Source organism: Stegostoma tigrinum, chromosome 4 (assembly GCF_030684315.1).
Source record: "Stegostoma tigrinum isolate sSteTig4 chromosome 4, sSteTig4.hap1, whole genome shotgun sequence".
Taxonomy (NCBI): domain Eukaryota; kingdom Metazoa; phylum Chordata; class Chondrichthyes; order Orectolobiformes; family Stegostomatidae; genus Stegostoma; species Stegostoma tigrinum.
This window is the reverse complement of record NC_081357.1, coordinates 1914933-1935028: the sequence shown is the minus strand read 5'-3', so window position 1 is coordinate 1935028 and position 20096 is coordinate 1914933. Positions and strand designations below refer to the sequence as shown.

At 46.9% G+C, this 20096-nt stretch overlaps 1 protein-coding gene across 2 annotated transcripts in view; it reads right to left on the bottom strand.

Annotated features, from left to right (window-relative positions):
• zmp:0000000755 (phosphofurin acidic cluster sorting protein 1) overlaps nucleotides 1–20096 on the bottom strand; it is a 335491-nt gene that overhangs the window by 101635 nt on the left and 213760 nt on the right. For both annotated transcript variants that reach the window (XM_059645081.1, XM_059645082.1), the window contains exons 10-11: nucleotides 10226–10319; nucleotides 5917–5997 (exon numbers count right to left, since the gene is read on the bottom strand). In XM_059645081.1, the coding sequence (XP_059501064.1) occupies nucleotides 5917–5997; nucleotides 10226–10319 (175 nt within the window). The remainder of the gene's footprint in view (nucleotides 1–5916; nucleotides 5998–10225; nucleotides 10320–20096) is intronic.

Below are 20096 nucleotides of genomic sequence, written 5' to 3'. Positions count from 1 at the left end.
TAGGTGACATTTAAGCGACTGCTGGACATGCACATGGACAGCAGTGAATTGAGGGGAATGTAGGTTAGGTTATTTTACTTTTGGATTAGGATTATTCCACGGCACAACATCATGGGCCGAAGGGTCTGTACTGTGCTGTACTTTTCTATGTTTTATATCTTACAGTGTCCCAGACACCACCATCACCATCCCTGGATATGTCCTGTCCCACCGGCAGTGGGGGTTGGCACAGTGGGATACAGTCGGAAGGGAGTTGCTGTGGGAATCCTCAACATTGACTCCAGATCCCATGAAGTCTCATGGCTTCAGGTTAAACATGGGCAAGGAAACCTCCTGCTGATTACCACATACCGTCCTCCCTCAGCTGATGGATCAGTCTCTCCTCCATGTTGAACAACACTTAGAGGAAGCACTGAGGGTGACAAGGGCACAAAATGTACTCTGGGTGGGGGGTTTCAACGTCCATCACCAAGAGTGGCTCGGCAGCAGTACTACTGATCGAGCTGGTCGGGTCCTAAAGGACATAGCTGCTGGACTGGGTCTGCGGCAGGTGGTGAGGGAACCAACAGGAGTGAATAAACATACTTGACCTCATCCTTACTAATCTGCCAGCTGCAGTTGCTCTGTCCATGACAGTATCGGTAAGAGTGACCATCGCACAGTTCTTGTGGAAACAAAGTCCCACCTTCACATTGAGAATACCCTCCATTGTGTTGTGTGACACTGTCACCGTGCTTAATGGGACAGACTTTGCACAGATCTAGCAGCTCAAGTCTGGGCATCCATGAGGCGCTGTGGGCCATCAACAGCAGCAAGATTGTACTTCAACGCAATCTGTAACCTCATGGCCCAGCATATTCCCCACACAACCATTACCATCAAAGCAGGGCATCAACTCTGGTTCAATGGAGAGGGCAGTAGGGAAGGCCAGGAGCAGCACCAGGCATACCTGAAGATGAGGCATCAACCTGGTGAAGCCACCAAACAGGACTAGCTGCACACCAAACAGCGAAAGCAGCAAATGATAGACAGAGCTCAGCGATCCCACAGCCAATGGATCAGATCACATCCAGTGGTGAATGGTGGTGGAGGAGGCTCCACAAATATCCCCATCCTCAATGATGGAAGTGCCCAGCACATCAGTGCAACAGATAAGGCTGAAGCATTCATAGCAATCTTCAGCCAGAAGCGCCGAGTGGATGATCTATCTTGGCCTCTTCCAGTGGTCCCCAAAATCACAGATAGCAGTCTTCAGCCAATTCCATTCACTCCACGTGAAATCAAGGAACAGTTGCAGACACTGGATACTGCAAAGGTTACGGACCCTGACAACATTCCAGCGATAATACTAAAGACTTGTGTTCCAGAACTTACCGCTCCCCTAGCCAAACTGTTCCAGTACAGTTACAACACTGGGATCTACATGGCCATGTGGAAAGTTGCCCAGGTATGTCCTGTACATAAAAAGCAGGGCAAATCCAGCCCGGCCAATTCCCATCCCATCAGTCTCCTCTCGATCATCAGTAAAGTGATGGAAGGTGTCAGGAACAGCGCTATCAAGCAGCTCCTGCTCAGCAATAACCTGCTCAGTGACGCCCAGTTTGGGTTCCGCCAGGGCCACTCAGCTCCTGACCTCATTACAGCCTCGGTTCAAACATGGACAAAAGAGCTGAATTTAGAGGAGAGGTGAGAGTGACAGTCCTTGATATCAAGGCTGCATTCGACCGAGTGTGGCATCAAGGAGCCCTGGCAAAACTGGAATCAATGTGAATCGGGGGCAAGCTCTCCACTTAGAGAGAGTCATACCTGACCCATAGGAAGATGGTCGTGGCTGTGGGAGGTCAATCATCCCAGCTCCACGACATCTCTCTAGAAGTCCCTCAGGGTAGTGTCCTAGGCCCAACCACCTTCAGCTGCTTCATCAATGACCTTCCCTCCATCATAAGGTCAGAAGTGAGTATGTTTGCGGATGGTTGCATAATGTTCAGCACCATTCATGTCTCTTCAGATACTGAAGCAGTCCATGTTCACATACAACAAGATCCAGGCGTGGGCTGACAAGTGACAAGTGACATTCGCACCACACAAATGCCAGGCTCTGAGTATCACCAATAAGAGACAATCTAACCTTTGTCCCTTGACATTCAATGGTGTTACTGTAACTGAATCCCCCACTATCAACATCTTGGCTGTTACCATTGACCAGAAACTCAAACGGACTCACCACATAAACATAGTGGCTACAAGAGCAGATCAGAGGCGAGGAATACTAGGAGACTAGGAAGTAACTTCCTGACTCCTCAATGCCTGCCCACCATTTACAAGGCACAAGTCAGGAGTGTGATGGAATACTCCCCACTTGCCTGGATGAGTGCAGCCCCAACAACATTCAAGGAGCTTGACACCATCCAGGACAAAGCAGCCGCTTGATTGGCATCACATCCACAAACATCCCACTCCCTCCACCACCGACGCTCAGTAGCAGCAGTGTGTACCATCTACAAGATGCACTGCAGAAATTCACCAAAGATCCTCAGGCAGCACCTTCCAAACCCACGACCACTTCCATGTAGAAGGACTAGGGCAGCAAATATATGGGAACACCACCACCTCTAAGTTCCTCTGCAAGTCACTTACCATCCTGATTTGGAAATCTATCACCGTTTCTTCACTCGCACTGGGTCAAAATCCTGAAATCCCCTCCCTAAGGGCATTTTGGGTTAACCCACAGTAGGTGGACTACAGCAGTTCAAGAAGGCAGCTCACCCCCGCCTTCTCAAGGACAATCAGCAATGGGCAAGAAATGCTGGCCAGCCAGCGATGTCCATGTCCCACAACTGATTAGAGGAAAAAAAATTGGGGCATTGTGTGCAGTTCAGGTTGCTACACTGCAGGCTTACGAATGGGTGCAGAAGAGGTTTACCATGATGTTAGAGATAATGGGAACTGCAGATGCTGGAGAATCCCAGATAACAAAGTGGGGAGCTGGATGGACACAGCAGGCCAAGCAGCATCTCAGGAGCACAAAAGCTGACGTTTCGGGCCTAGACCCTTCATCAGAGAGGGGGATGGGGAGAGGATTCTGAAATAAATAGGGAGAGAGGGGGAGGCAGACTGAAGATAGATAGAGGAGAAGATAGGTGGAGAGGAGAGTATGTGTGGGGAGGTAGGGAGAGGATAGGTCAGTCCGGGGAGGACAGATAGGTCAAGGGGGCGAGATGAGGTTAGTAGGTAGGAAATGGAGGTTCGACTTGAGGTGGGAGGAGGGGATAGGTGAGAGGAAGAACAGGTTAGGCAGGCGGGGACGAGCTGGGCTGTTTCTGGGATGCAGTGGTGGGGGGGAGATTTTGAAGCTGGTGAAATTCACATTGATACCATTGGGCTGCAGGGTTCCTGAGCAGAATATGAGTTGCTGTTCCTGCAACCTATGGGTAGCATCGTTATGGCACTGCAGAAGGCCCAGGATGGACATGTTATCTAAGGAATGGGACGGGGAGTTAAAATGGTTCGCGACTGGGAGGTGCAGTTGTTTACTGCGAACCGGGCGTAGGTGTTCTGCAAAGCAGTCCCCAAGCCTCAGTTTGGTTTCCTCAAGGTAGAGGTAACCACACTGTGTGCAACAGATGCAGTATACCACATTGGCGGATGTGCAGGTGAACATCTGCTTGATGTGGGAAGTCATCTTGGGGCCTGGGATGGGGGTGAAGGAGATGGTGTGGGGGCAGGTGTAGCACTTCCTGCGGTTGCAGGCCAAGGTGCCGGGTGTGGTGCGGGAAATGCGGGAGACACGGTCGAGGCTGCTACTTCCCCCCCGCAGTGGTCGAGAACGCCCTCGACCACGTCTCCCGCATTTCCCGCACCGCATCCCTCACACCCCGCCCTTGCGATAACCGCCCCAAGAGAATCCCCCAGTCCTCACATACCACCCCACCAACCTCCGGATACAATGCATCATTCTCCGACACTTCCGCCATCTACAATCCGACCCCACCACCAAAGACATTTTTCCCACCCCACCCTTGACTGCCTTCTGGAGAGACCAGTCACTTTGCAACTCCCTTGTCCGCTCCACATTCCCCTCCAACCCCACCACACCTGGCACCTTCCCCTGTAACTTAGGAACCCTGCAGCCCAGTGGTATCAATGTGGATTTCATCAACTTCAAAATCTTCCCTCCCTCCACTGCATCCCAGAAACAGCCCAGCTTGTCCCCGCCTCCCTAACCTGTTCTTCCTCTCACCTATCCCCTCCTCCCACTTCAAGCCACACCTCCACTTCCTACCTACTAACCTCATCCCGCCCCCTTAACCTATCCGTCCTCCCCGAAATGACCTATCCTCTCCCTACCTCCCCACCCATACTCTGCTCTCCACCTACCTTTTCCTCTATCCATCTTCAGTCCGCCTCCCCCTCTCTCCCTATTTATTTCAGAATCCTTTCCCCATCCCCCTTCTCTGATGAAGGGTCTCGGCCCGAAACGTCTGCTTTTGTGCACATAAGATGCTGCTTGGCCTCCTGTGTTCATCCAGCCCCACACTTTGTTATCTTTACCATGATGTTGCCTGGATCAGAGTGTATTAGCTATAAGGGGAGATTGGCTGGACATGGACAGGTGGCCTGATAGAAGCATATGCAATTTTAAGAGGCATGGATAGGGTGGATAGTCAGAATCTTTTTTTCCAGAGTGGAAATGTCAAATACTCGGGGGCGTAGGTTTAAGGTGAGAGGGGAAAGATTTAAAACAGATATGCAAGGGAAGATTTTTACAATGAGGGTGGTAGGTGCCTGGAATGCGCCACAGAAGAGGTGGTAGAAGCAGTTACATACAAAGTTTACGAGACAATTAGACAGATGGATGAACCAGCAGGTATTAGAGGTCACAGACTGTCTGCAGGCAGATGGGATTAGTTTAGAACGGTATCATGGGGGTAGGCACTGACATGGTGGGCTGAAGGGCCTGTTCCTACACTCTACTGTTCTGTGTTCTATGTTTTTAAACTGGAAAAAACTGGTCATGGGTAAAACAACAGAAGACCAGTGGAGGATGATTAAGGAAACATTTAACACAATACAAAACCCATTTATATCTCTGAGTGGGAAAAGCTCCACTTCACAGGAACAAATCGGCGTGGACAATTAAAGAGATAAGGGACTGCATAAAACTAAAAGAAACAGCTTTCAAAACACAACAAAAGCACAGGTCCTGCTGAATTAGAAAGACCACAAAGAGTGAACAGCAAAGGGCCACAGAGGAGTTTAGGTAGAGATCTGAAAAGGGATTATGAAAGAAAACTTGCTACAGACAACAAAATCAATATAACAGAGTGTTTATAGTTAGATAAAAGGCGGGTGGTCAGGAGCACTGTTGGCCCACTCAAGACTGAAAGTGGGGAAATGGTCAATGGCTACTGGGGAAATAGCAGACAAGCGATTTTCTACCCAACTCTCTCAACATTGCCTGCAGGACCTCATTTCTCTTTCTCATCATACCATTGGTATTCACCCTGAATGTTAGCTGCTCCTCGATACCATTCAGAGGAAGTTGCAGCCATTTAAAGATAATGGGAACTGCAGATTCTGGAGAATCCGAGATAACAAAGTGTGGAGTTCAGGCCTAGACCCTTCCGAAACATCAGATATTGTGCTCCTGAGATGCTGCTGGGCCTGCTGTGTTCAACCAGCTCCACACTTTGTTATCTCGGATTCTCCAGCATCTGCAGTTCTTACTGTCTCTTATTCTCAAATTAGTGCGGATTGCAAAGCTGGCTGATTGCTACTGCTCTCAGCCAGTTCCCAAGCATCTACCTCCCATTGCTAAAACGGAGATGATTGCACCCCAGTTCCTAGAGCCTGTCGCAGGTAGAGATCAAGACTGAATGTGTGAACATGACACCTGCACTGGGACCTTGTACTTACCAGGGATACAGCCTCAGTGGTTGTCTCCTCCTGCAGACTGGTGCTGCTCACGTTCTTGTTCTCTGCTGAACAGAGTTCTGCCTGCAAGGAAGACCAGGGAGGAGTACAACAAATGCTCATTTTAGAAGAATAAATCACATCTATAGTACTTCCTACACTCCAGCTATTCTACAATAACAAGATCATGATGGAGTTCGAGAAGGTGATTATCAAAACAGAAGAGGCCAGATACAGATTCCAGCTTAACGCAATTAAATATGCTATGGCTCAGCAGACCATACTCCAGCCATTGCCATAATTATTATTCAGATTTCCAGCTACAATTTCCTGCTGATGGGCAAGGATAGAGGCAGGCATGTGGAGTAGTCATGAGCATGTGGAACAATGTACACTCACAGAGTCATAGGGAATGGAAACAAGCTCTTCACTCGCACTCACAGGTGCCGGACAAGTTTCCGGAACTATACTCAACAATCAGGTATTGCTACCTGTAACTGCCTGTAGATAATGAAAGGTTAAAGATTTCAGGAAGGGTGTTCAAATTATGAATGAGACAGGTTTATTGCTTATATGCAAAAAGGGACAAGATTCCATTTCAGATTCGGCTGTGTGTGAAAACCATCAGTAAGACACATATTGACTGGGATGTGAGTGAGGACCATCAGTTATATAGAGACGGGCTGGGGTGTGAGTGAGGACCATCAGTTTTATGGCGACTAGCTGAGATGTGAGTGAGGACCATCAGTTATATAGAGACTGGCTGGGATGTGTGTGAGGACCATCAGTTATACAGAGACTGGCTGGGATGTGTGTGAGGACCATCAGTTATATAGAGACTGGCTGGGATGTGTGTGAGGACCATCAGTTATATAGAGACTGGCTGGGATGTGAGTGAGGACCATCAGTTATATAGAGACTGGCTGGGATGTGTGTGAGGACCATCAGTTATACAGAGACTGGCTGGGCTGTGAGTGAGGACCATCAGTTATATAGAGACTGGCTGGGATGTGAGTGCGTACCATCAGTTATATAGAGACTGGCTGGGATATGGGTGAGGACCAACAGTAATAGAGAGCCCTGACTAGGCTGTGAGTGAGAACTTTCAGTTTTATAGAGACTGGCTGGGATGTGAGTGAGGACCATCAGTTATATAGAGATAGTAGGAACTGCAGATGCTGGAGAATCTGAGATAACAAGGTGTAGAGCTGGATGAACACAGCAGGTCAAGCAGCATCAGAGGAGCAGTAAGGCTGATGTTTTGGGCCTAGACCCTTCTTCAGTTTTATAGAGACCATCAGTTATATAGAGACTCACATACTGGGCTGTGAGTGAGGACCATCAATTATATACAGGCTGACTGGGATGTGAGTGAGGACAATCAGTTATATAGAGTCTGGCTGGGCTGTGAGTGAGGACCATCAGTTATATACAGGCTGGCTGGGATGTGTGTGAGGACCATCAGTTATATAGAGACTGGCTGGGATGTGAGTGAGGACCATCAGTTATATACAGGCTGGCTGGGCTGTGAGTGAGGACCATCAGTTATATACAGGCTGGCTGGGATGTGTGTGAGGGCCATCAGTTATATAGAGACTGGCTGGGATGTGAGTGAGGGCCATCAGTTATATAGAATCTGGCTGGGCTGTGAGTGAGGGCCATCAGTTATATAGAGACTGGCTGGGATGTGTGTGAGGACCATCAATTATATACAGGCTGACTGGGATGTGAGTGAGGACCATCAGTTATATAGAGACTGGCTGGGATGTGAGTGAGGACCATCAGTTATATAGAGACTGGCTGGGATGTGAGTGAGGGCCATCAGTTATATAGAATCTGGCTGGGCTGTGAGTGAGGGCCATCAGTTATATAGAGACTGGCTGGGATATGTGTGAGGACCATCAGTTATATAGAGACTGGCAGGGATGTGTGTGAGGACAACTGGTTATATAGAGACTGGCAGGGATGTGTGTGAGGACAACTGGTTATATAGAGACTGGCTGGGCTCTAAGTGAGGACCATCAGTTATTTAGAGACTGAATGGGTCGTAGGTGAGAACCATCAGTTATAAAGAGACTGGCTGGGATGTGAGTGAGAACCATCAGTTATATAGAGACTGGCTGGGATGTGAGTGAGGACCATCAGTTATATAGAGACTGGCTGGGATGTGAGTGAGGACCATCAGTTATATAGAGACTGGCTGGGATGTGAGTGAGGACCATCAGTTATATAGAGACTGGCTGGGATGTGAGTGAGAACCATCAGTTATATAGAGACTGGCTGGGATGTGAGTGAGGACCATCAATATTTTTGAGACTGGCTGGGATGTGAGTGAGGACCATCAGTTATATAGAGAATAACTGGGCTGTGAGTGAGGACCATCAGTTATATAGAGACTGGCTGGTCTGTGAGTGAGGACCATCAGTTATCTAGAGAATGATTGGGCTGTGAGTGTGGGCCATCAGTTATATAGAGACTTGCTGGGATGTGAGTGAGGTCCATCAGTTTTATACAGAATGACTGGACAGTGACTGAGGACCATCAATTTTATAGAGACTGGCTGGGCTGTGAGTGAGGATGATCAGTTATACAGAGGCTGGAAGAGTTGAGAGTGAGGACCATCAGTTATATAGAGACTGACTGGGATGTGAGTGAGGACCATCAGTTATCTAGAGAGTGACTGGGCTGTGAGTGAGGACCATCAGTTATATAGAGACTGGCTGGGATGTGAGTGAGGACCATCAGTTATATAGAGACTGGCTGGGATGTGAGTGAGGACCATCAGTTATATAGAGACTGGCTGGGATGTGGGAGAGGACCATCAGTTATATAGAGACTGGCTGGGCCGTGAGTGAGGACCATCAGTTATATACAGACTGGCTAGGATGTGAGTGAGAACCATCAGTTATATAGAGACTGGCTGGGATGTGAGTGAGGACCATCAATTTTATTGAGACTGGCTGGGCTGTGAGTGAGGACCATCAGTTATATAGAGACTGGCTGGGCTGTGAGTGAGGACCATCAGTTATATAGAGACTGGCAGGGCTGTGAGTGAGGCCCATCAGTTATCTAGAGAATGATTGGGCTGTGAGTGGGGGCCATCAGTTATAGTGAGACTTGCTGGGATGTGAGTGAGGACCATCAGTTTTATACAGAATGACTGGACAGTGACTGAGGACCATCAATTTTATAGAGACTGGCTGGGCTGTGAGTGAGGATGATCAGTTATACAGAGACTGGCTGAGATGAGAGTGAGGACCATCAGTTATATAGAGACTGACTGGGATGTGAGTGAGGACCATCAGTTATCTAGAGAGTGACTGGGCTGTGAGTGAGGACCATCAGTTATATAGAGACTGGCTGGGATGTGAGTGAGGGCCATCAGTTATATAGAGACTGGCTGGGAAGTGAGTGAGGGCCATCAGTTATATAGAGACTGGCTGGGAAGTGAGTGAGGGCCATCAGTTATATAGAGACTGGCTGGGATGTGAGTGAGGACCATCAGTTATATAGAGACTGGCTGGGATGTGTGAGAACCATCAGTTATACAGAGACTGGCTGGGATGTGAGTGAGGATCATCAGATATACAGAGACTGGCTGGGCTGTGAGTGAGGACCATCAGATATACAGAGACTGGCTGGGATGCGAGTGAGGACCATCAGTTATATAGAGATTGGCTGGGATGTGAGTGAGGGCCATCAGTTATATAGAGACTGGCTGGGCTGTGAGTGAGGACCATCAGTTATATAGAGACTGGCTGGGATGTGAGTGAGGACCATCAGTTATACAGAGACTGGCTGGGATGTGAGTGAGGGCCATCAGATATACAGAGACTGGCTGGGATGTGAGTGAGGACCATCAGTTATATAGAGACTGGCTGGGATGTGTGTGAGGACCATCGGTTATATAGAGACTGGCTGGGCTGTGAGTGAGGACCATCAGTTATATAGAGACTGGCTGGGATGTGAGTGAGGGCCATCAGTTATATAGAGACTGGCTGGGATGTGAGTGAGGACCATCAGTTATATAGAGACTGGCTGGGGTGTGAGTGAGGGCCATCAGTTATACAGAGACTGGCTGGGCTGTGAGTGAGAACCATCAGTTATATAGAGACTGGCTGGGATGTGAGTGAGGACCATCAGTTATATAGAGACTGGCTGGGCTGTGAGTGAGGACCATCAGTTATATAGAGACTGGCTGGGATGTGAGTGAGGACCATCAGTTATATAGAGACTGGCTGGGATGTGAGTGAGGACCATCAGTTATACAGAGACTGACTGGGATGTGAGAGTTATCTCGAGAGAGACTCACTGGACTTGGCTGTTCCCGTGTTTGGCTCCTGTGATTGAGCAGGCTGACGATCTCAGTCTGTGAGCTGGAATGTGACATCCCTTCAAAGAATGGCCTGTAATAGCGAGAATAAATTGTTCTATACTTTTTATTAAAAATAATATAATGATACAAGCAAACATTGAGATGTGTTGTGGACCACATTTTAGGGAAGATGTGTTGTATAAAATGGTGTTAATACTTGTTCTGATATGTGCGAGATGTTTCTTAGTTTCTACTGTCTGACAGAGCAATCTGAAAATTCCTGTGAAAGAACCTCTCTCTTCTGTGCACTGGGTTGTAACTTTGATTGACGGGAGGGGGGGGTTCTCACTGTGCACTTGCGTCTTAGTTTGTTTTTCATGGGACACCAGATAACCAAAAGCATATTGCAGCCAATTGAAGAGTATTTGAATTGTAATCACAGTCATTGTCACTCGCAGAGTTATAATATCAGAGGTGTCTATTTTGCAGGAAATATTTTACTCTTGTGGCAATAAGAGATCCCAAGGTAATACTTAAGGAGAGTAGGGGAGTTGACGTACCAATTCATTATATCTCTCAACATCACTAACACTGATTATATGTTCGCTATCTCCATGCTGTTTGTACAAACTTGCTGTGAGCAACTTGGCTGATGATTTTTTTTCCTACATCACTTCAGTGATTACAGGTGAAAAAGTAATCTGTTGCCTGCAAAATGTTTTGGAACCTCTTGAGATTGTGTAAGATGCTGTTAAGAAACATTTTGAGCTAACTTTATTTTCTTTGCTTTCCTTCAATGGGTTTGCAGTTGCACTGATGGAAGAGACTGTCAGTTCGTATCACATCATTTCTAATTGTTGTTCTGGCTGAGGCTGGGGGGGCAGCATTGTCACCAGAATCCTGCGACACCAGGAGTCACAATGTTGAACAAGAACGTGAGGATTGTCAGATCAGCCATGATCTGTTGAATGGCAGAGTAGCTTTGAGGGGCCAAATGGCCTACTCCTGTTTTGATTTCTTATGGTCCTATCACCTACAACAGGGTATCCTGTTCCAGTGACATACAGGGTGAACAAGCCAGGCAGCATCTGGAGTAAAGGAACAGGCAACCTGGATATCACCCTTCTTCAGGACTGAATGTGGGGTTAGGGGGATCTGCAGATAAAGGTCGGGGAAGGGGCTGAGGCAGAATGCTGGTAATAGGTGGGCATTGGTAGCAGGTACCAATGGTTGGTTTCCTGGTTGGTCAATGGGAGGGACAGTCAGAAGGTGGAATGGAAGGAAGCAGGTGGGCTGCAAGCGGAAGCGGGGGATGGGTGGGAAGGTTATTATGTTTAGTTCTGGTCGCCTCATTACAGGAAAGATGTGGAAGCTTTAGAGCGGGTGCAGAGGAGATTTACGAGGATGCTACCTCGACTGGAGGGCAGGTCTTGTGAGGAAAGGTTGAGGGAGCTGGGCTTTTTCACTAGTGTGAAGAAGGATGAGAGGTGACTTAATAGAGGTGTACAAAATGATCAGGATTAGCTAGAGTGGATAGCCAGAGACTTTTTCCCAGGGCGGAAATGACTAATACAAGGGGGTATGGTTTTAAGAAGATTGGAGGAAGGTATAGGGGAGATGTCAGAGGTGGGTTCTTTACAGATAGAGATGTGGGTGCATGGAATGTGCTGCTGCTGGTGGTAGTGGAGTCAGATACATTAGGGACATTTAAGCGAGCCTTGGATAGGCACATGGATGATAGAAAACGCAGGGTACGCAGGGCAGTTTGATCTTAGAGTAGGATAATAAGTCAGCACAACATCATAGGCCGAAGGGCCTGTACTGTGCTGTACTGTTCTATGTTCTATGTTATTTAAAACTTGAGAACTCAATGCTGAGTCCTCTGGGCTGCAGGGCGTCCAGGTAGAAAACATGGTATGGTTCTTCAAATTTGTGTTCTGAGTCACTGCGAATAAATATTTGTTTTATGGTGTGGTCGAAGAGCTGAAGGGCAGAAGAGGTCACAGCAGTGTGGCAATGAGAAAGGGTCTCACTGACTTTATGTCTGAGGGAGGCAGAGAGCTTCTTCAAAGTGGGCACCCTTTGAAAATACATATATGGCCAATTGAATCCCTTATCTCTATCAAAACAAAAATATTTATCAACTACATTTCTGAATAAACACAATTATTGCTTTATTATTAACTTGAAACTTATTCAAAGAAGATGCAAGAATTAGATGATATACACAGTCAGCACATGGGATAAATACTTACCACTCTCAATATCCTCCAAACCATGCATTCAGAAGAAAAGGCTGAGAATGAAGGCCGATTAGTTAGAAAACAGGTTTCTTTGCAGAGATTGACTTTGTGAAAATAGAACTTTAGTCAATGGATTTTGTATTTGAAGGTAAAAGGAGAAAGTGAAAGATGTTTTGGTATCATTTACTCTAATGTCCTGGCACGTGTAATCATGTTGCTAATCACACACAGTTATCTCAGAAACCCAGACAGAAAATTGTAACAGTAATAGGCCATTCAGCCCTTTGAGCTAGCTCTGCCATTCAATATGATCGTGGCTGATCATCTTTCTGGAAAACAGTTTTTTGGGCCCAATTAATTTTTGTGGCAGAGAATTCCATAAGATCAACATTCTCTGGGTGAAAAAATTTCTCCTTATTTCAATCCTAAATGGAGTACCCTTGGTTTTGCGTAATTTGGAATATCCTTCCTGCATGTACCTGGTAAAGCCCTGTTAGAATTTCCTCCCTCATTCTGCTCAGCTCCAGTGAACAAAGTCCTAAACAATCCAGTCTCTTTTCATATATCAGTCCTTCCCAGGAATCAGTCTGGTAAACCTTCATTGCACTTCCACCACAGCCAGAACATCCTTCCTCAGATAGAGACCAAAACCGCAGGTCCCTCTGTACCAGAAAACTCTTTCAAGCTGTGCCATTGAACTATAATGCGTCTCCACACCCATTTTGTCAGAATGTAAATGTCACACTTGTTTGTGTGAAATCCCATCTGGTTATTCTGCTAGATGAACACATCAAAAGGGTCTGATGAAGGGTCTAGGCCTGAAACGTCAGCTTTTGTGTTCCTAAGATGCTGCTTGGCCTGATGTGTTCATCCAGCTACACACTTTGTTATCTTAGATTCTCCAGCATCTGCAGTTCCCATTATCTCTGGTTATTCTGCTAGCCAATTTCTGCCCTGTCACAGGTGATCGGACCACAACAAATAGGACTAGGAGCAGGCCATCTGGCCCCTCGAGCCTACTCTGCCATTCAACAGATCATGGTTGATCTGACAATCTTAGAACATAGAACAGTAGAACATAGAACAGTACAGCACAGAACAGGCCCTTCAGCCCACAATGTTGTGCCGACCATTGATCCTCATGTATACACCCTCAAATTTCTGTGACCATATGCATGTCCAGCAGTCTCTTAAATGACCCCAATGACCTTGCTTCCACAACTGCTGCTGGCAACGCATTCCATGCTCTCACAACTCTCTGCGTAAAGAACCTGCCTCTGACATCCCCTCTATACTTTCCACCAACCAGCTTAAAACTATGACCCCTCGTGCTAGCCATTTCTGCCCTGGGAAATAGTCTCTGGCTATCAACTCTATCTATGCCTCTCATTATCTTGTATACCTCAGTTAGGTCCCCTCTCCTCCTCCTTTTCTCCAATGAAAAGAGACCGAGCTCAGTCAACCTCTCTTCATAAGATAAGCCCTCCAGTCCAGGCAGCATCCTGGTAAACCTCCTCTGAACCCTCTCCAAAGCATCCACATCTTTCCTATAATAGGGCGCCCAGAACTGGACGCAGTATTCCAAGTGCGGTCTAACCAAAGTTTTATAGAGCTGCAACAAGATCTCACGACTCTTAAACTCAATCCCCCTGTTAATGAAAGCCAACACACCATATGCTTTCTTAACAACCCTGTCCACTTGGGTGGCCATTTTAAGGGATCTATGTATCTGCACACCAAGATCCCTCTGTTCCTCCACGCTGCCAAGAATCCTATCCTTAATCCTGTACTCAGCTTTCAAATTCGACCTTCCAAAATGCATCACCTCGCATTTATCCAGGTTGAACTCCATCTGCCACCTCTCAGCCCATCTCTGCACCCGGTCAATGTCCCGCTGCAGCCTACAACAGCCCTCTACACTGTCAACGACACCTCCGACCTTTGTGTCGTCTGCAAACTTGCTGACCCATCCTTCAATCCCCTCGTCCAAGTCATTAATAAAAATTACAAACAGTAGAGGCCCAAGGACAGAGCCCTGTGGAACTCCACTCACCACTGACTTCCAGGCAGAATATTTTCCTTCTACTACCACTCGCTGTCTTCTGTTGGCCAGCCAATTCTGTATCCAGACAGCTAAGTTCCCCTGTATCCCATTCCTCCTGACCTTCTGAATGAGCCTACCATGGGGAACCTTATCAAATGCCTTACTGAAGTCCATATACACCACATCCACAGCTCGACCCTCATCAACTTTTCTAGTCACATCCTCAAAAAACTCGATAAGGTTTGTAAGGCATGACCTACCCCTCACAAAACCGTGTTGACTGTATTTGATCAAGCCATGCTCTTCCAGATGGTCATAAATCTTATCCCTCAGAATCCTTTCTAACACCTTGCATACGACAGACGTGAGACTTACCGGTCTATAATTGCCGGGAATTTCCCTATTTCCTTTCGTGAAGAGAGGAATTACATTTGCCTCTCTCCAGTCCTCAGGTACGACTCCAGTGGAGAGCGAGGATGCAAAGATCTTCACAAGTGGCGAAGCAATTGCATTTCTCGCTTCCCAAAGCAGCCGAGGACAAATCTGGTCCGGGCCTGGCGACTTGTCAATCTTAATGTTTGACAAAATTTTCAGCACATCAGCTTCCTCTATCTCTATCCATTCCAGCATGCACACCTGCTCTTCAAAGGTTTCATTCACTACACAGGTCGTTTTTTTCGTAAAGACAGAAGCAAAAAACTCATTTAGGGCTTCCCCTACCTCCTCAGGCTCCACACACAAGTTCCCTATGCTATCCCTGATCGGCCCTACTCTTTCTTTGATCATTCTCTTATTCCTCACGTAAGTGTAAAATGCCTTTGTGTTTTCCCGGATTCCTTCTGCCAAGCCTTTCTCGTGCCCCCTCCTGGCTCTCCTCAGACCATTTTTGAGCTCCTTCCTTGCCTGCATGTAATCCTCTCTAGCTGAACTTGACCCTAGCTTCCTCCACCTTATGTAAGCTACCTTCTTCCTTTTCACTAGAAGCTCCACCGCTCTCGTCATCCAAGGTTCCTTAATCTTACCCCTTCTTGCCTGTCTCAGAGGGACATATTTACTCATCACTCCCAACAACTGTTCCTTAAACAGTCTCCACATGTCTATAGTTCCCTTACCATGGAACAATTGCTCCCAGTCCATGCTTCCTAACTCATGTCTAATCGCATCATAGTTTCCTCTTCCCCAATTAAATATCCTCCCATTCTGCCTAATCCTCTCCTTCTCCATAGCTATGTAGAATGTGAGGCAGTTATGGTCACTATCACCAAAATGCTCTCCCACCACAAGATCTGATACCTGCCCCGGCTCGTTTCCAAGCACCAAGTCTAGAATGGCCTCTCCCCTCGTTGGCCTGTCAACGTACTGCGTTAGGAAACCCTCCTGAACACACCTTACAAAAACAGCTCCATTCAAATCTTCTGCTCGAAGGAGGTTCCAATCAATATTAGGAAAGTTAAAGTCACCCATTACAACAACCCTACTGCGTGCACACTTTTCCAAAATCTGTCGACCTATGCTTTCTTCAATCTCCCTGCTGCTATTGGGGACCTGTAGTAAACCCCTAACGAGGTGACTACTCCCTTGCTGTTCCTAATTTCCACCCATACTGACTCAGTAGGCAGATCTTCCTCGACAATGGAAGCTTCTGTAGCTGTGATACCCTCTCTGATTAGTAGTGCTACACCCCCTCCTCTTTCCCCCCTCCCTATTCTTTTTAAATGTTCTAAACCCTGGAAGATCCAGCAACCATTCCTGCCCATGAGAAACCCATGTCTCTGTTATGGCCACAACATCATAGCACCAGGTACTGATCCATGCTCTAAGTTCATCGCTTTGTGATGTTCAACACAAACACTTTCCTGTCCCTTCCCCATAACTCTTGATTCCTCTATTGATCAAGAATCTATCCAGCTCAGCCATAAATACACACGAGGAATCTGCCCCCACAGTTCTCTAAGGCAAGGAGTTCCAAAGATTCTGAACCCTCTGAGAGAAGAAATTCACTCCTGTTTTTAATTTTCATGGAATGTTGGCGTCGCTGGCTGACCAGTATACATTGCCCGTCCCTAGCCGCCCCCTTCAGAAGGTGGCGGTGAGCTGCCTTCTTGAACCACTGCAGTCCATGCGCTGTAGGTATTCCAGGATGATTGTAGAATTCCAGGATTTCGACCCAGTGAGTGTGAAGGAACAGCAATATATTTCCAAGTCAGGATGATTAGAGGCTTGGATGGGGAAATTGCACATGATGGTGTTCCCATGTATCTGCTGCCCTTGTCCTTCTAGATGGAAGTGGTTGTGGGTTTGGAAGGTGCTGCCTGAGGATCTTTGGTGAATCTCGGCAGTGCATCTTGTAGATGGTACACACTGCTGCTACTGAGCATCGGTGGTGGGGGGAGTGGGATGTTTGTGGATGTGGAGCCAATCGAGCGGCTGCTTTGTCCTGGATGGGGTCAAGCTCCTTGAGTGTTGTTGGGGCTGCCCCCATCCAGGCAAGTGGGCAATATTCCATCACACTCCTGACTTGTGCCCTGTAGATGGTGAACAGGCTTTGGGGAGTCAGAAGTGAGTTATTTGCTGCAGGTTTCCCAGCTTCTGATCTGGTCTTACAGCCACTGTGTTTACATGGTGAGTCCAGTTGTGTTTCAGGTCAATGGTAACCCCCAGGATGTTGATAGAGGGGGATTTAGTGATGGTAATGCCACTGAAATTCAAGGGGAGATGATCTGAATTTCTCTTGCTGGAAATTGTCATTGCCTTGTATCTGTCAGGTGTGAGTATATGGGAGGTCTATATATAATTCTGTATAATACTTTGTAAGGTATTGTGAATCCAAGCAAGCTTCTTGCTACCCACCCTGTCTACACTGCTCATGATTTTGTAGGCCTCAGTCAGGTCCCCCCAAACCTCCAACTTTCTAATGGAAATAATCCCAATCTACTCAACCTCTCTTCATAGCTAGCGCCCTTCATTCCAGGCAACGTCCTGGTGAACCTCCTCTGCACCCTCTCCAAAGCATCCACATCCTTTTGGTAATGTGGCCACCAGAATTGCACACAGTATTCCAAATGTGGTCGAACCAAAGTCCTATACAACTGTAACATGACCTGCCAACTCTTGTACTCAATACCCCACCCAATGAAGGAAAGCATGCCGTATGCCTTCTTGACCACTCTGTTGGCCTGCGTTGCCACCTTCAGGGTACAATGGACCTGAACACCCAGATCTTTCTGTGCATCAGTTTTACCCAGGGCTTTTCCATTTACCATATAGTTCGCTCTTGAACTGGATCTTCCAAAATGCATCGCCTCCATTTGCCTGGATTGAACTCCATCTGCCATTTCTCTGTCCAACTCACCAATCTATCTCTATTCTGCTGCATTCTCCAACAGTCCCCTTCACTATCTGCTACTCCACCAATCTTAGTGTCATCTGCAAACTTGCTAATCAAACCATCTATACCTTCCTCCAGATCATTTATGTACTCTTTAGTAAAGTTAGGTCACATGGGATTTAGGGTGAGCTTGGTAACTGGATACAAAATTGGCTTAATAGCAGGAGACAGGGAGTAATGGTGGAGGGTCAACACAGTGCGGAGCTGCAGGAACACCGCTGACCAGGCAGCATCAGAGGAGTAGGAAAGTCAACGTTTCAGATCAGGACCCTTCTTCAGAATCAAGCGGGTTGCTTTGTCCTGGATAGTGTCAAGCTTCTTAACATTGTTGGAGCTATACACATCTAGGCAAGTGAGGAGTATATTATCACATTCCTGGCTTGTGCCTTGTAGATGGTGGACAGGCCTTGGGATTCTGAAGAAGGATCCTGACCCAAAACTTCACCTTTCCTACTCCTCTGATGCTGCCTGATCAGCTGTATTCCTCCAGCTCCACACCATGTTGACTATGGCTCCAGCATCGGCAGTTTTCGGAACCTTTGAGTAATGGTGGAGGGTTGCTTTTGGGACTAGAGGCCTGTAGCCAGCGGTGTTCCACAGGGATTGGTTCTGGGTCCTCTTTTGTTTGTCATTTATGTAAATGATTCAGATGAGAATATAGAAGGCATGGTTAGTAAATTTGTGGACAACACCAAAATTGGTAGCATATCACGCAGTGTAGAAGGTTTTCTGAGATTATAGAACATAGACCATTACAGCACAGTACAGGCCCTTCAGCCCTCGATGTTGTGCCGACCTGTCATACCGATCTCAAGCCCATCTAACCTACACTATTCCATGTACGTCCATATGCTTATCCAATGACGACTTAAATGTACCTAAAGTTGGCGAATCTACTACCGTTGCAGGCAAAGCGTTCCATTCCCTTACTACTCTCTGAGTAAAGAAACTACCTCTGACATCTGTCCTATATCTTTCACCCCTCAATTTAAAGCTATGCCCCCTTGTGCTCACCATCACCATCCTAGGAAAAAGGCTCTCCCTATCCACCCTATCTAACCCTCTGATTATTTTATATGTTTCAATTAAGTCACCTCTCAACCTTCTTCTCTCTAACAAGAGGGACCTTGATCCAATGGGTCAATGGGCTGAAAACTGGCAGATTGAGTTCAATCTGGATAAATGCAACGTACTGCATTTTGGTACAATGAAAAAAGTTAGGGCTTACACAATTAATGGTAAGGCTTTGAGTAGTGTAGAACAGAGGGACCTAGGGGTGCAGGTACATAATTCTTTGAAGTTTGTGACACGCATAGATGGAGTGGGTCAAAAAGATGTTTGGCACACTCGCCTTCATTGCTCAGTCCTTTGAGTATAGGAGTTGGGATGTCATGTTGAGGCTGTACAGGACGTTGCTGAGGCCTCTTCTGGAGCACTGTGGCGAGCTCTGGTCATCTGGTACAGGAAAGATAGCATCAAGCTGGAGAGGGTTCAGAAGAGATTTACCAGGATGTTGCCGGGTATGGAAAGGTTGGATAGGCTGGGATTCTTTTACTTGAGCACAGGAGGTTGAGAGGCAACCCGATAGAAGTTTACAAAATAATGAGAGGTACAGATAGAGTTAATGATACTTGCCTTAAACCTGGAACAGGGATTTCAAGACTAACGGCACATTTTAAGGTGAGAGGAGAGATTTAAAAAAGACATGGGGGCAATGTTTTTACACAAGAAGGTGGTTCGCGTGTGGAATAAACTTCCTGAGGAAGTGGTGGATGTGGGGACAATATGACATTTGGACATATATATGAATAGGAAAGGTTTGGAGGGAATGGGCTGGGAGCAGGCAGGTGGGATTAATTTATTTTGGGATTATAATCGGCATGGACTGGTTGGACTAAAGCATCTGTTTCCATGCTACGTGACTATGGTGTGGACTAAATATTACTTGCCACTTATCAGTGAACCTTCCATCACTTTACTCATGGTCGAGAGGAGACTGATGGGGAGGGTGTTTCTGGGTCGGATTTGTCCTACCTTTTGTGTCCAGGATATATTTGTGCAATTTTTCACATTTTCAGGTAGATGCCAGTGTTGTAACTGTACTGGAACAGCTTGGCCAGGGGAGCGGCAAGTTCTGGAGCACAAGCACTATTGCTGGAATGCCATCAGGGCCCATAGCTTTTGCACTATTGA